Raw genomic sequence first — 17,429 nt, 5'->3', positions numbered from 1 at the left:
CTCACTTATTTTGTCTTTGTTTTCCATTTATATTTGTCTTTCGAAAGTCAATTTTGTTTTGATTTTAAAAAGTTAATCTGGATTGTTTCAGTTATGATGTGGTTAGTCAAATACATTCTGTGGAAGGAAGTGACCATGGTTGGTACATCAAACTTTGTTTTTTTTCGTTAGACAAACCCTGAATTTTGTTTGATGCTCCTCACTTATTATGTCTTTGTTCTCCATTTATATTTGTCCTTCGAAAGTCAGTTTTATTTTGATTTTAACAAATTAACTTGACTTGTTTTGACTGTGATGTGGTTACTTAGTATAATTATGCAGTTGTTTAGAAGCAGTGAGCATGATTGGTATATGAATTCGAAACTTCATTGTTCTCTATTAAGTAGACCTTGTACATAATTTTGTTTGCTGTTCTCCATGAATTTTGCCTTTGCCCCCTACTATTTTTCTGTTTTGAAAGTAAGTTTTATTTTGATTTTAACAAATTAACCTGATTTGTTTCAACTTTGATGTGGTTACTTAGATCCATTGTCATTTGAGAGGAAGTGACCATATTTGGTGTATGAAACTTTGTTGTTCTCTATTAGTCAGACTCTTACAGAATTTTGTTCGCTACTCTTCGTTTATTTTGCCTTTGCTTCCTATACTTTTTCTTGTTTCGATGGTTGTTTTTTATTTATTTTAACAAGTAAACCTGCTTTGTTTCATGTGATGTTGTTACTTAGATCAATTCTGTTATTGTTTGGGAAGAAGTGACCATGTTTGGGTTGGGGAGCTTAAATACTTTTATGCATTATGGCAAACATACCCAATTAACAACAATAATTCTTTTCTACTGAACTTATATTCAACCCCTACCCTACGCTGCTTGTATATATTCTTTCATCTAATTTTAGATAATGTTGTAGAAAACTACAGAAAAATCCTACATAAAACCAAAAACACAACAAAAGGTGGCCAACACATGAAAAACTACAATTAACATGCACATCCACTAGACTAGGTTGAGATTGAGCGTTGCCAGTTGTAGACTTTAAGTATACATCAACCATGTCGCACGGGACAATGTTTTCATTCCTGGTAATGTTACAGCAATTTTTCTGAAAAAGGGCCTGCACATAACATAATATATAGCAAGTTAGACACAGGACAAACCACGATTTAAAACAAAATTTTCAAATGCAAAAACTTTAAGGAAATGATTAGGATTTAGAAGTGAAGAACAAGAAAAAGTTCATGATATCTAATGAAGTAAGAAAAAATCACAATTAAAACAATTTTCAATTAGCTTATTTTAGGGAGTCCCGTAATACTTTTTCTTTTGCAGCTTCATGACAGAACTTCTAAACAAAACGAGATTATTTAATATCACCAGAAATAATAATTCCCAATTGCACGGTTTGTTCCAAATTCACTAGGTCAGGAAACTATTCAGTCATTAGCAAGAAGAAGACACGCTTTTAACAGGTTTTTTCTGCAAATATAACAGCACAGTGCAAGGACAGCCAAAATAGGATAACATCCCTCCTCCCACTCTGCCCAGATATCTCTCTCTATGATGTTCACATATCCTGATCATAAACACATTGAAGAAAAGAAGAGAGCGAATAGATTCTTAGTTTTCTCTAGGTCTTTTATACATTGCAAAGGAAGTTTGTGATGTATCTGTCTAATCTAAAGCTTGAGCTGTTATTCATTTCATCTTAGTGGACTTACTTGTTGTGAGTCATTCATTCTCAAGGAACTACTCAAGGCTGAGAACAGTGGCACCTTAACTGTTCCAGTTATGTAGTTAATATCTTAGATAATTCATAACTCATTTAACCATGAAACACTAATCCTCTTTTATATGATTGACCAATTTTTATTAACTTCCATCTATAGCTCAAAGCATTGATCTGAGTCTCATCCCACAGTCTAGCCAGTGACTGTAAAGAATGAAATCATTATTTGAGCAGGTGTACTTTCCTTGGTCAAACAATATCTTCTTTACTAAACTAGCCCAAACTTTCCGTTAGTGTTGAATTAGTAATTAGCCAAAAATGAACATGAAATAGGTCATTAGAAGATTGCGGATAAAAGAGCCATGTCATGCAACAGGGCCATATAAAGTATTTTATGAAGTCAGTCTACCATTGATTAGCAATTACCATTTGTCCACAAGAGTTTTGTTCCCAACAAGAACAACAATAACATCACTGCCTCTTTCACTGCACACCTCTTCTATCCACTTTGGTGTGTTTAGGAAAGTCTGGCGGCCTATATGATGAGAACAGCAAATAATAAGAAAGCATCCCATCACTATGTTTAGGAGCAATGAACAAACCATTATTTTGTTTAGGAGCAATGAACAAAACCTATGCACAAGTTATTTGAATCGTTCAGATCATGTTGTCTAAGAATAATAAGTAGCAGCTGCAAGAGGAAGCTACTATTAAGAAGCTCTGGTTCCTGATAATGTATCACCTAGTTGCCACAGGAACCTTTAGACCCACCTTATGTGAAAAATAAATATTTCAGTCACATTCTAAAGAAAGAAAATGGAATAACTTAAATGAGGTGAAACTTTTTTGTTCTCTTTTAATATTCCAAGTACATGTTCCTCTCAGATATAACTCTTCTTCCCCAGTAAGAAATAAATAATGAATGCCAACTCAGCTCTACAAAATCTATGTTTTAATTAACCGGCATCGAAGAAAACAAATATAATTACTTATTGGTAATTGTTGTGGTGAAATTCCAAGAAACTATAAACTGCGAAGGAAATAGGTGAAATAAAGCACATCTATGTGGCTTACTTGCAACGTCATAAACAATAACAGCAACAGATGAATCCCTAATGTAGCTTGGAATAAGACTTCTAACTAAATCTTTACTGTCCAGCTGCATCCCTGCGACACATGAAAAGAAATGTGAGATTTTGAGAGGACAAAATCTTGAAATCATTCAATTAAAGTACAACAGTGTCATGTTTCTGTATGAAAACTAAAAAACTACCAACCAAATTGAATACAATCCATTTTTAGCCACTGTACATCAATATTTAAAATAAAGCCAAATATACAAAAGCAGAAGAAATTAAAGACTGCTGATTATAATATGGCTTATAGCATCATGTTCATCTTAAATCAATCCACTTCAAAACCAAAAGCTGCTTTCATACTATAAATTACAAAGGAATACACAAGAAGAGCTAACAACATTTGGAAACCATTGCAAATAGACATTGCAGTGAGACTAAAAGTTATGAGATTAAGACAAAAAAGTTTAATAATCTAGGTATGACCCTTTAACCCTTCTCGGAGCGACCCTATGTCGGTACAAAGTTTGATCAAGAGGGGGAAAGTGCACTGGTTGGGAAGGACGGAACGGGCGAGCATTCTGTGGTAGTAGAAGCAAAGAGCAGCAGGGAAATCGGGCTTACGAGTGTAGGCGCGGATGATGGTGTTGCAGTGAAACGCATCGGCATTGTGGAGATGGTCGAAAAAGGAAGTGGCGCGTGGGAGAGTGAGGGAATGGGAACACAGTTTCTTGATGGCTAAGGTGGCAAAGAGAGAGTGTTGGGAGAGGCCAGAAACGACCAGTTGGACCAAAAGCTGGGTCAACTCCTGCACCTCCTTCCATGACTCCAGTGCCGCAAACAGCACTTGCTCCTGTTTCCCCCTAACACCCATTTCCTTGAGGAATTAACTTTACATTCTACTTTCCTCATCCATTTTTGTCTGTGTTGCCCGTTAACTTTATATAACCTTTACCCTTTCGATTTTCAATGTTCATGAAAATATTATCCATCTCCATTCAACGATTTGAGGTTTTAAAATAAAATGGAGAAAGTCTATTCAATTTTATATCTTGAAACTCTTAGGAAAATAATATTTTCAATCTTAATATAATATGCTCACAGTCATGCTTTGCTCATCAAATATTTCCATCAATTTCTTCCTGTTGTGTAATAGAAGACTGAATATCATCTTAAACTATCTTCATGCTAAAGCTCATGTCATAAGTTTTTATTTTACTCTTTTATTCTCGTTATATTTCATCATTTTTAAGATCTCATTATAATTTTTAATCTCATAAAAGAATATTAGAAAATCTAATTTAATATAATTATTTTTATAATTTATTAAAAAATAATTAATTTTACCATAAAAGCTTATTTTCTATTCTTACGACTTAATATTTTATTTAAAATTCAAGAGTCCTACATGATATATTATATCAGCAAGTTACGTTGAAAAAGTTTTATAAAATTTACATGTTAAATTTATAACTCTGAATATGAGCTTTGAGATAAAGATGTTAAACCTATATCAGCAAGTTACTTATTATTCTTTTGAAGTACTGTGGGGTAATACATTCTTCTACCTTTGAATACATTCCTTGCTAGCTTTCAGAATTATGATAAAGAACAGTAGAAGGAAAATGCGACAATGACAACTTCTGTCTTTTAGTCAAACAAAACAATAATGAATAACCAACTAACCAATGATATGTGTAATATTGGTTCTTTCACTTGATTTTAGTAATTTTTCTCACATAAAGTTGTTTAAGTCGTAAGGACTGATGAATCTTTACAGAACTGAGACAAACACATTTCAAAATATATATACTGAAGCAGAAAGATACAAAATTTTAGGAAAAGGCACATTTAGCAAGCACATCCACCCGACTCAGATTGGGAATCATGGTTACCAGAAGATCTCAGGTTCACGTCGACCATATCTTCCTGTTTTGTGGTAGACAGTGTCTCCATTCCGGGTAATGCAGCAGCAATTTTTCGAAAGAGGGCCTAAAAATGTAGGTTTGATAAAGCAGCACGATAAAATGTATGGACCAAGCATATAAAGCAATATCTATATCGTAAATGCCGGCAAGTATATCTAAATTCCAACATACAAGGAGTAAACATTAGGAAAATTTTATGTTGTTTTATAGAAAAAAACCAACTGTTGTATTCATTCCGAAGAACATATCTCAATCGGAAATGACGCCTAAAACCATTCTCTAGAGGGATTTTTATCAATTATCCCCCATTTGAACCATTTAAAACATCTCATCCAAAGCAACATTGGCTCTACACACACAAAAATTGTTAAAAAATAAAAATAAAATGCACGCTTCTCACTACCGAGTGGTGAACATAACTTTTTTTTCTGGATAATTGCAAGCTGATACTTGTTAAATATTTATGGCAAAGAAGGGAGATGTTTACCTTTATATTGAAACCAGCTTTTGCACTAGCTTCAATAAACATAACGTTCAGCTCTCGGGACTTTCCTTCCCCCTCCTCCGTAGACACTTGCCTGTAGTTTCATATTATAGAATATTAGTTGTAACGAAAAGACAATGCAAAAAGTACATTATTCTGGCAACAAATTTGTTCCTGTATTATTAGGATGCAAGGTGAGTTGTCAAGCATTTCATTGGCAGCTACTTGCGTATAAGGGATTTCTAAATATTTGTAAAAAATTATTAGTCACTGTACCATAGCAATGTCATGGTGGAAATAAGCTACTGAATGGAAATGCAAAACAGTTCATAAGACATTCAAACCTGCATGCAGAGCATTGAAGAAGCATCTCACGGATTAAACCATTCATGCTAAAGCCTAAAATAGTAAATGAAGTTCTCACTTTCTTAGATTATCAAAGGGTATGGGTTCTGCTAATTTTTAACGGATAACAGTGTGTTAGGCCTCTTATAAATAAATATTATAAGAAGAGAATCGAGATCTAGGCTTTTTAGCATTTTAGTACTTTAAGTGCTAAACTAATTCAGTCCTACTAAAAAGCCTAAACCCCTATTCTCATCTTATAATATTTACTTATAAGAGACCTAACAATTGCTCAGAGGCAGTTACGCTTACTAATAACTGCTAAAATAACTAATAACTACTAAAACAATTGGGTCTTACTCACAGGTATAAATCGCAACTCTTCTCTTATAATATTTATTAACAAAAGCTACGCAACATTTTTATGCGTGTTTCAGTTAGCTTATTTTAGGAAGCCCGTAATCACTTTTTCTTTTGCAGCTTCAAGACAGAACTTCTAAACAAAACGAGATATTTCATCACCAAAAATATTATTTCCCAATTGCACGGTTTGTTCCAAATTCACTAGGTCAGGAAAGAATATTCAGTCATTAGCAAGAAAAAGACACGCTTTTAACAGGTTTTTGCTGCAAATATAGCAGACAGTGCAAGGACAGCCAAAATAGGATAACATCCCTCCTCCCACTTTGCCCAGATATCTCTCTCTCTCTCTCTGATGTTCACATATCCAGATCATAAATACATTGAAGAAAAGAAGAGAACGAATAAAGCCCCAAAAATGTCATTGAAGACAATGGAGGAACTCGTCAGCTAACTAGATTCTTAGTTTTCTCTAGATCTTTTACACATTGCAAAGGAAGTTTGTGATGTATCTGTCTAATCTAAAGCTTGATCTGTTATTCATTTCATCATAGTGGACTTGTTGTGAGTCATTCATTCTCAAGGAACTATTCAAGGCTGGGAACAGTGGCACCGTAACTGTTCCAGGTATGTAGTTAATATAGACTATTCATAACTCATTTAACCATGAAACACTAATCCTCTTTTATATGGTTGACCAATTTTTATTAACTTCCATCTATTGCTCAAGGTATTGTTCTCTGAGTCTCATCCCACAGTCATGCCCGTGACTAAAGAATGAAATGATTATTTGTACTGGTGTACTTTCCTTGGTCAAACAATATCTTAAATAAACTAGCCCAAACTTTCCGTTAAAGTTGAATTAGTAATTAGCAAAACATGAACATGAAATAGGTCATTACAAGATTGCGGACAAAAGAGCCATGTCATGCAACAGGGGCATATAAAGAATTTGATGAAGTCAGTCTACCACTGATTAGCAATTACCTTTTGTCCACAAGATCAGTTTTGTTCCCAACAAGAACAACAATAACATCACTGCCTCTTTCACTACGCACCTCTTCTATCCACTTTGGTGTGTTTAGGAAAGTCTGGCGGCCTATATGATGAGAACAGCAAATAATAAGAAAGCATCACATCACTATGTTTAGGAGCAATGAACAAACCATCATTATGTTTAGGAGCAATGAACAAAACCTATGCACAAGTTATTTGAATGAAAAAAACAACTATAATTATCTATCAGTAATTGTTGTGGTGAAATGTCCAAGAAACTATAAACTGCGAAAGAAATAGGTGAAAGAAAGCACATCTATGTGGCTTACTTGCAACGTCATAAACAATAACAGCAACAGATGAATCCCTAATGTAGCTTGGAATAAGACTTCTAAATCTTTCCTGTCCAGCTGTATCCCTGCGACCCATGAAAAGAAAGGTGAGGTTTGGAGAAGAAAAAATCTTGAAATCATTGAATTAAAGTACAACAGTGTCATGCTTTTGCATGGAAACTAAAAAACTACCAACCAAATTGAATTCAATCCATTTTTACCCACTGTACATCAATATTCGAAATAAAGCCAAATATACAAAAGCAGAAGAAATTAAAGACTGCTGATTATAATATGGTTTATAGCATCATGTTCAGCTTAAAAATCCAGTTCAAAACCATAAACTCTTTTCATACTATAAATTACAAAGGAATACACAAGAAGGGCTAACAATATTTGGAAACCATTGCAAATAGACATTGTAGTGAGCTAAATTTTATGAGATTAAGACAAAAACGTTTAAAAGTTAAATGGATAAATGTTTTGCCAAGTTACTCCGAGACCTTTCCCCGTTTTACACTCACACCTTTCTTGTTTTGACTTTATAATGCTACACACTAACTATTCTCTATTCCTTTCACGGCCGTGTCTGTTAATGTAAAGTTATCACACGAGTTGTACATGTCCGTTTAATGCATTTTCATACCTAAAATATCTGTTTAATGCATTTTCATGTCTAAAATTATTCATATATTAATGGGAACAGTTCCCTAACGAAGCAAGGGTGAGATGCCATGGCATTATAGAATTAAGAAGGTTTTTTGCGATCTCAAAAATGTAGGGTTACAAGGGTAATATTGGCTAATCAGAAGAAGTGTCAACTTAATTTGCTCCAAATTTTTCAGGGAAGAAAGCAAAATGTTAATAATCATAAAATATCACATCTTCACTAATGCACATTCTCATATAGCAAATAATTCTTCGAAATAAAATAAAATAAAATATAATATAATATAATATAATATAACATACAAAAGAAACAAGATAAACATCAAATTATAATGTGTGCGCAGTTCAGTAATTTGCACGAGACATTGTTTGCCCCTTATTTGCAGGGAAGTTATCTTTACTCACTCAGGATACCAAAATTTCTTATTCCAGTATGACTTTATACTGAAGAAGGAACGCGAAAATTAGATTGTTAAAATAATAGTATTCACATTCCCCTTCTGCCCTTCCGTCTTAAATCTAGACGAAACAACATTTTCTTCCCTTCCCATAACCTTTTTTTATCGCAAATATTCCTTACACTTCAGAGTAGAGTTTTCAAAAATGATCAAGTAACATCTTACCACAACTGCAGTCTAACAGTTCGATCTTCAAGATACATAGTTTTTGACAGGAAGTCAATACCGATTGTAGCCTGTTTTACAAAAGGAAAAATAAGTTTTAAGAACTATAAAATTGTAAACAACTCAATTTGGAAAAATGGGAATGAACTAAAACCAAGAATAGTATAAGACATAATTCAAGAAAAATGTAAAGAACTCAGTGAATATCTACAATTATATCTGCTCATAATGTGGAAGCAGCATTACTGGTGCTACAGAGGTTGAGAGAATAGACGCAATGAACCGCAACCAGTTAAGGGATAGATTCCTTTCAGTGCCTAGTTTTTCTATTTACAAGTAATTTACTAATAAACTAAACTATTTGACCTCCACATGTCTACCTCCACATAGCTCAAGTTTTTGAGACATGTGCTACACTAGAAACTGTTTTCTGTTTCTCTCCTCCTATGCTATTTCCTCCCATGGAGTCGCATCATTCATCATAAACAAATAAAAATTACAATTACATTAGGCACCTGGAAAGCTAGAAACAAGTAAAGGAAACTCGAAACTCTTATTGAATCTGTATAAAGCTTTCAAACATGAGAGAAAAGGGGAACCTAGCATATATACGGTTTCCGCAAACAGAGAAGGGGAATAAGGAAAAGAAGGGAAAAACCCTTACTAACAACTAACCTAACTAACTGATTACTGCTTCTAAGCAGTAATCCTAACTAATCTAACGGTTCTGATAGTAGTTGAACTAAGATTTTCTTAAAAACAAACGACGAAGCTAAATTCGATAAATATCACCAATCCTCTTCCAACTGTAATGATCACATGCCCATCCCACTGTAAAACCGTGATCTCATGATTTTATAAAGAATGGAGAAAGACTGGGCTGTAAATAATGAAAGTACGATCGGATCTGAGAAGAAAACCTGATACGTGTTGTCGAATTTGTCGTACATGAAGCGAGTGATTATGCTGGTTTTCCCAACGGACTGATCGCCCAAGAACACTAGCTTGTACTTTGCGAGAGCCGATACTGGCGCCATTCTCACAAATCAACCACAATGCAATGTGCACTTCAGATTTGTGGAACGCTTCACTCTGTAAACGAATCCAATTCAATTCTTTCGATAATTCGATTTTGCTTTTCTCTCTTCAGCAATCTCACAAAGAAAGAAAAGCACTGCGAGAGAAAGAATACAGAGGAAATTAAGTTAATTACGATGGGTGTGTGCTGGTGTTACTTACTCTCTCTAGTTATTATTATTATTTCCTCGAGTATTTGTTAAGATTCGATCTTAGCTGGTGAGGCAACAATATTGCATAAACTTGAGAATATGAATTACGGTGTTTATGGCTCTGTTTAGATAAATTTTTAAAAAATAAATACTACTTTAGATTTATTTACATTTACAAAAAATAAAAACAATCTAGGTTATTAATTGTACTTTAAAAAAAATTGATGAAGAGGAATTGTTTTTATCAATTGGTGCTGGAAGCCTGAACCGGTACAGTGCATGTCGGCAAGACTGTGATTTAAAGAAGGAATACAAAGCAATTACCCATGACAGCCTAGGATCAAATACTTTTTAAAATTAAAATGACGTCACTTAAACTAAACAAATGTATTTAATTTTGTTGATTAAACAAGTTTGATTTACGGGTTAAAAAGTAAAGCTAGAATCAAGTTTTTGTTTCGTAAAATGTCATTAAAAGTAATATTATTCACTTAGTTTTCATACATATTTTATCTTTTATACCATACTTAAAAATTATCTAATTTTATTCTTGTAAATATTATTTTAATCTCGTTTACTTCTCGTACATATCATTCGTAATTTTTCTTTTAAATGCTTAGGAATTAAAAGAGATAAAAGTAATAACTTATCCTGCTTTGTTTGGCACTAGAGGAAGACTACATCAAAAAGACCTTTACCTAGACCTTTTTCAGTAATGCAGAACATAAGGGAGAAAGATGATCACCTGACGAACACCCTTATAACAACGCAAGAAACAAACAGATCTACTGTTAACACACAGAGAAAGCCTAACAGAATTTAGAATAGTTTGTATTCAACTGCAAAATCTGGTATTAAATCCAAACCCACTGAAGACTGTAATAAGATTTATCATCTGATTTCCAATCCAAAGTGCCAAAAGCCTTTTTAATGTTCATTTGAGAGCCTGTAAGAGCATGAAGATAAGGCTATTGGACCTGCAGCCAGGACCAAAGGCACCCTGACTTAGAAGAGGATTCTTCATTTTTTCAACTCTAAGCCATTTTCCAGTTCTTTTCTCTTTCTTTCTTTAAACTCAGTTTTCCTCCTTCCTTCTCTGTCTTCTCTCTACCCTTACACTCATTTGAACCGTTAAAATTTCGATTAGGTGGTGTTCTTTCACTCACGGAATTGAGGGCTTTCTATCCATCCGATTAGTTTTCGATTTAGACGGGTAAGTCAATTTTTCCCCTTTTCTTGAACCTAGGGCATGCAACTTTACTGGTTGCATGCAGCTGGGTAGTATTTCCTTTCGATTTCCTGCCTATTCTATCTCTAAGAGCTATTTCCATCACCATTTAGGTGGTTGTAGGGCACTGTTTGGGTTTTCTCTGTAAAGACACTGTTAGGGCACTCTAGGTGGCTATACTGCTCAACTCCAAGGTAGGGGAGCTGGTTATGTTTATTTGATTTAATATTATATGCTCTGTATGTATGATAATTTGATTGGCATGTTGTTTGGAATTTTCTGTTACGATTAAGAAATATTGGGTGTTATGTGTTGAAATTATAAAACTGTGATTGATGGCTTGTGGAATGTTTGATGAACTGATTGCTATAATTGGAACTGTTTGATGTAAGGGGAGCTAATTATTTTTGTATGAATTTATTTTATAAAAATATATGCATATGAATGTTGAACTGGTGTGCTCTTGAAACTGTTTTATGACTTTTATTGTATTGGGTGTTATAATTGAAACTGTGAAATTGTGCATGTTGTGATGTGATGAATTTAATTTGTTTTGAATGAGTTTGTTGGCTGAAATTGATCTTGTTGGAAGGTCGGGAGTAAGGGTTCTGTAATAGCATGTATATGGGTATTAAATAGACGTACAGGAACGGTTTGAGATTGCTATGAGAGGAAGTGAAAATATTAAAATTAGGCATTTCAGATTTAGAGCATAAGAGAACAGGTAGATAATTTAAATAAATTAATTGTTAATTATTGAGAGCCTTTCTTTGTTGGTAGGATAAAGGAACCTTAAAAACCTGAGTTGGCATATCCTAATCATAGAGCAGCCCTGGTCTCGTCCAGTCAGTTGTGACTAGTCATATGTGTTGGCATCGAAGGTGATTAGACATCTGGGTCCTCTCACTACAAAAAAAAGGAATTTTATCAGGGGTTTTTCTCAGTATTACCGGCGGTTTTAACCCCTGGTAAATACATTTCCTGCGGTTGACAAAACCACAGGGAAAATCACCGTCACAAAAATTTCAGATAGTTTTTGCGGGGGTTTTCAGAAACCGCCGCTATTAGCGGGGGTTTTCAGAAACCGCCGCTATTAGCGGGGGTTTTCACAGAAACCGCCGGTACTTGTGAGGTTCAGAAAAACCGCCGGAACTTGCGTGAGCTAGTAAAAAACCGCAAGTATTTTCTGATTTATGTAGTTGGGGTTTTAAAACCGCCAGTAATGAAAATAATTTAATTTTTTATTATTCAAATTATTTGATTAATGTGATTAATATAAAATATATTTAATATTAAACCAGAATAATATAAAAACCAAAAGTAATTATTATAATATAAAATAAACTCTAAAATTTTAAAAACAATTAATTTTTCAACTTAAGAAATAATATATGTTCAATCCTAAAAATTAAAAATAAACATCTTTTACATAACAAATCAAAAAATATTCTGAATAATAATTATCATGCTTGTTCTTCATTTTCATCATCATTCTTGTTCTTCATTTTCATCATTATTCTTGTTCATCATTTTCATCGTCATTTGATATGGTTCATCTATCATATACCTACAATATAAAATAATAATTAATCAATAATTTTTAAAAATGAACTTGCTTCCTTAATCATCAAATATATTCAACATCATTTCATCCTTGCATTTTATAGCAACTTAAACCACCACCTACCATTTTACCAAGTGGCATTCATTAGCAATAAATCATAGACTTGCCATTTTGGGAAGTGAAACTCTTGGTAGCCCATTACCACACGTTAATACTACCAAATATGTTGTCCCTGCAATCAATGAAATTTGAACAGAGTTTCTGCTATAGTATTACTAATTGTCATGCTTTTATTCATCCAATCAAAATGAAACCTATCAACTCTAAATTACCTAATCAAATAATGAAAAAGGATAATTCATCATGAATAAATCAATGATTTTTTCAACCTACTACGTTAAAGCTAAATCACTTGAAAAGGTAGAACTATGCTAAATAATACAAATTATTGAATGTGTACCATATTTGAGAAACCTAAGTTAGAAAATATAATTCTGTTTTCATGGAACAAAAAATCTGCAAATGATTAATGTTAGTATTTAACATAATTTATTATATAAATATTTTATATTTTATGATTTTTCTTTCAATAGGCTATGTATAACTATTTTTGCACATCTTTCCAATATTATAGGAAAATTTTCACGCATAAAATTCATCTTTCTTTTATGTTTTTAACTTTAACAAGGAAACAACAGAATTTAACAGTAAACCTTAATAGGACAGGGGAGACTAAGATGCAACATGAACAAAGCACCTTCAAAACCAAAACATATATTAATATAACAAGAAGAAAAAACCAATAATAAACATTTTTCAAACTTGGGGTTGAAGTGCTTCCTGCTCTCAGAATGATACCAAACCAGCACTAAAAAGCAACAGGAGAATGAAGGAAAACAAGGTTGATGGAAACTGCAAGAAAAAAATTGAAATTGAAATCAAAGAAAAAAAGCATTTCCCATGAGCTATTACCGTGAAAGCATTTTAGAATCCTAACAATCAATGCATAAACTGAGTTGAATGCAAATGAAATAACTTACAGATACCTAAGGCGTGGTATCGTGCTCAACCAATTAATTTGGATCTTTATATAAATTTGGGTATTCAACCAGTTAATCAAATTTCTAACTATCATGGTTTTGGTGGGATCTGCAAATGATATTCAGAGTACACTTCATCAAATTTTTCAACTAGCAAACGAAGACAAAAAAGGTTGATCCACAAAATTATGTACCACAAGATAATCGGTGGTGTAAGGGTATGGATTAGCCTTGGGAATCCTTGCTATTTCCTCCTCCAACTCTTTGTGCAGAAGTTCCATGATCAATTTCTTCTCTTTCTCAGCACCTCTTTCCTGTAATGATTAAGAATGTTGGTATAAGAATAACTAGATCAAAAACACTACAGTTTCAAACTATGGGGAAGTAATGAACCTCTGTGTGGAGATGAAATGCATTTGGAGTTGTCTTTCTTTTAGTTGGGTTATGGTTACGTTCAGGTTCAGACTTCAAAGAAAGCTACAACCATAAAAAATAAAATGATTACTCTTAATAGATAAAAATGGTTTCAGAATTGAAAAGAAAAATATTATTTTTATATTCTAGATTACTGAATATCTGAGAGCAGACACTTCATCAGTTTTATATGCTGCGATAGCTTTAGTTTACTACAGTTCACCTGTAGTTAGGAGCCTAGCCTAATACAATATAACATCAATCAGTTTTCAAAGTACATTATCACAGTTCAACCATAACTAAGATGATTATAAGTTATAACACATGACTTAATCATATTCTCAAACAAGGAAAGAAATGACACCTGCCTACAATGATCTTTTGCGTCCTGAAAGCAAATTGTTACCTGAAAAACAAAGCAGAAAAGTGTTTATCATAACCACATCTTTGTTTATCATAACCCCTTTAAGAACTTGATATAAGTATGAAATTAATGAATTCAATAAAATTTTCAAGTTTCAGTAATATATTCCCAATATAAAAGTAGAAAAATGTTTTCAAGAACTCCCACTCCAAAATGTTTAGCCAGAAAAATAATTGCGAAGAAAATAAAGAATGCCAACATAATAGAACCTAAAGTTTCCCTGGATATCCAACCACTGCTTCCCAAACCTTCCTACCACCCACCGTTTGCACACTTTGCACCAACTTCATTTTAGTTTCCCTGTAAAGCCCTTGCATACAAAAATAATATAATTATTCTGGGTAGAAGATGAAGGAGCTAATCAATAAGAGATTAAAAAAATGAATTAAAAATATTTAAGTAAAAGAGAAGGGAAGATAGCTTTATGGATGCAACTTTTGACACCAAGATCATAAGTAGGGGTAAGTTTGAAACTTTACATTAATACAAATCTGTCTAGAACTGTTGACTTTAATATTATTCAAGGTGCTACCAAAGAAACGAAGTACGTACGAATCCTATATATTGTAATTGAAACATGTTCTAAAAGTAAATCCATTCATTCCTCTGAAGCCTTTCATGTGAAGATAACAGAGCAAAGTTTCATGTTGAGATAAAAATCTTTATTGTCTTAATTAAGCTCGATCATCATAATGTTCCAGTGATCAATTGTTGCTCTTGCATACAAACACCATGGTCGAAACATGTATCTCCCTACAACCAACAAGAGAGACTAAAGTCAAAAATCTTTATTGTCTTAATTAAGCTCGATCATCATAATGTTCCAGTGATCAATTGTTGCTCTTGCATACAAACACCATGGTCGAAACATGTATCTCCCTACAACCAACAAGAGAGACTAAAGTCAATCCAACTTGAACAGACAACAAAATTAATATATGAGAATTTAATAAAACATAAAGCATTTTAGTAAGTAAAATAATCTACAGCTATACTGCATCGATCCAATATCCATCCTCTTAACTGCAACACGAGTAGAAGTAGAAGAACATTCAACAAAATCATCAGCCAACTCTCCAAAAAGCCTGCCACTCATAGAGTGCCTACTTTCAAGATCTACCACTCCACAAGTTTAGGTTTGAAGAATGATAAGTTCACCAGTTTTCATAAATTATAGAAAACACGAATTTTCAAAATCCCCTTCGAAACCCTAACCCCCAAATCACAAGAATCAGAAAAAAAAAGAACATGATTCGAACCCTATTTAGCGAAGCCCATCCCTGCGCCGTGAAGACGTCACCGCCGTGGTACCCACCACGCACGGTAAGGATGGAGGTCGCGCCTGGCCGCCGAAACTTGCGTTTCCTCTCTACCAAAACCGAACCTAAATCTCCTCCTTTGCCATGCTCCTTGCGCGAGAACTCCACGTCTTGTTTGAAATGCAGAAAACGTGAAGAACAACGTTCGAGACGCGAAGGCTTCAAGACGCGAACTGAAATCCAAGAAACGTAGATAAACGGCGCGGGAAAGAAGTAGGGTTGGCGAAAATGAGTTTGGAAACTGAGAGATGTAAAGGAAGGTTCAAGAAAAGGGAGAAAGAGGACTGAGAAAATACTAATAAAAAATAAGTTTTAAAAAATAAAAAAATAAAAAACATAGCTGCGGTTTTATTAAAAACCGCCGAAAATTACTTGGGGGTTTGAAAACCGCCGAAAGATAACCTCCCCTAAAATGTATTATTTTTGTAGTGTCTCCGGTGACCAAGAGTAAAGAAAGATCTCTACTAGGATAAAAATAAAATAAAACAAGTTGATTGTAAATACATAAAGTTATCATGTGTTAATTTCTAATAAATTATAATTTTTAATCAGTCAATGTGTATTTGAAATTCAAAATAAGAATCCATATATAAATATATAAATAAATAAATATATATATATATATATATATATATATAACTAAAATATATATATATATAATAATATAATGTAAATATATATATATATATTTATAATATAATGTACGTATCATATATATAATAAAGTAAGGATAGTTGTTTATTATATTGAAACGTGAGTGTTAATCAATAATTATATTACTTGTAGGTATGTATAAATTGATGCATTTTATGAGCTGTTGTGGATTAGTTGGAATTGTTTGATTCTTGGTATTGATTAACTTAGGTTCAATTGTGGAGATGTTATTTTTATAATTTGTAAGTGGTGAGTGATGTATATTGTTGAGATTGTGTATATGTTGATTTTGGCAGAAAGTATATGATTACAAAGTGATGAAAGTATGATCCAAGTTGTAAATCAAGTTCCATCAGCATAGGATCTCTTGGTGAGATTCTTAGTGTTTAGAATGAAAGTAGGAGCTCAGTCTTGGGGTCATTCTGAAACTCCAATGGCTAATCATACTCAAGTAAAGGGATTAATCCATGTGGTGAGGAGTAGTAGGAGGTCTTAGTCTTGGGGGCTTCCAGTATGCCTCAAGGCCCGGAACAGGCTAACCTCGTGAGTGTGGCAGGGTGGGAAACCCAAGTTTCATAAGTCACCACGAGTGCAGGACCCGCCATATGCCTTAAACTGCTTTGATTTAAGTTAACTCATGTATGTTATGTGCTTGATATGATGCATGCTTTTATATAATTAGCTCACCCTTGCTTGTTTGTGTGTTTGTTGTATGTGTTTTCTTTTGCAATGATCATCCACTTGGATGTGAGCAGAGGAAGATGAGGTTTCTTTGGAGGCAACATTGGAGAGAAATGAAGATCATGCTGCAGCTTAGACTCACTAGAAATTCTTGGTTCTCTTATGTCCTTTTGAAGAACCTTGTTATGTTTTAAGTTTCAAATCCTGGATATATTTTGAAATACTCTAGTGCTTGAAGTTTTAATTCCTTAGTAAATTTTGGAAGACTATAATCCTATAATACTTTAAGTACATCTCTTAACTGCTTTCTAATATTATAAATTAGTAATGTCTTTGCAT

At 33.4% G+C, this 17,429-nt stretch overlaps 1 protein-coding gene across 23 annotated transcripts; it reads right to left on the bottom strand.

The window, feature by feature from the left end:
- Positions 1-761: 761 nt before the first annotated feature.
- LOC108323705 (ras-related protein RABH1b) lies at positions 762-16,034 on the bottom strand. 23 transcript variants are annotated; one of them, XM_052875172.1, is made up of 19 exons: positions 15,696-16,034; positions 14,646-15,315; positions 14,377-14,418; positions 14,168-14,254; positions 13,992-14,075; positions 13,793-13,912; positions 13,599-13,707; positions 13,272-13,470; positions 12,682-12,790; positions 11,795-11,900; positions 9,458-9,711; positions 8,538-8,608; positions 7,243-7,331; positions 6,905-7,016; positions 5,216-5,306; positions 4,696-4,792; positions 2,799-2,891; positions 2,151-2,259; positions 762-1,112 (listed from the first exon to the last, which is right to left on the bottom strand). In XM_052875172.1, exons 11-19 carry the CDS (start codon positions 9,572-9,574, stop codon positions 1,034-1,036), a joined length of 858 nt encoding a protein of 285 aa, XP_052731132.1. In that variant the 5' UTR covers positions 9,575-9,711; positions 11,795-11,900; positions 12,682-12,790; positions 13,272-13,470; positions 13,599-13,707; positions 13,793-13,912; positions 13,992-14,075; positions 14,168-14,254; positions 14,377-14,418; positions 14,646-15,315; positions 15,696-16,034; the 3' UTR covers positions 762-1,033. The 23 variants fall into 23 exon arrangements, 18 of the variants coding, with proteins under 18 accessions (XP_052731132.1, XP_052731142.1, XP_052731135.1 ...); XM_052875182.1 differs by having other exon boundaries at positions 14,236-14,254; XM_052875175.1 differs by having other exon boundaries at positions 14,168-14,249.
- Between the last annotated feature and the right edge of the window lie 1,395 nt (positions 16,035-17,429).

The sequence above is a fragment of the Vigna angularis genome, chromosome 1 (genome assembly GCF_016808095.1).
Source record: "Vigna angularis cultivar LongXiaoDou No.4 chromosome 1, ASM1680809v1, whole genome shotgun sequence".
NCBI classification, from domain to species: Eukaryota; Viridiplantae; Streptophyta; class Magnoliopsida; order Fabales; family Fabaceae; genus Vigna; species Vigna angularis.
Note: the sequence above shows the minus strand (reverse complement) of the source record. Positions and strands in the feature narration are given on the sequence as shown.

Excerpts from the sequence above, each read along its gene's own strand:
- LOC108323705 (XM_052875172.1), bottom strand. The coding sequence starts at position 9,574 with ATGGCGCCAGTATCGGCTCTCGCAAAGTACAAGCTAGTGTTCTTGGGC. Across the intron at positions 7,017-7,242 it reads TATTGTTTATGACGTTGCAA|GCCGCCAGACTTTCCTAAAC; the intron begins GTAAGCCACATA and ends CTCATCATATAG. Across the intron at positions 5,307-6,904 it reads ACTGATCTTGTGGACAAAAG|GCAAGTGTCTACGGAGGAGG; the intron begins GTAATTGCTAAT and ends ATGAAACTACAG.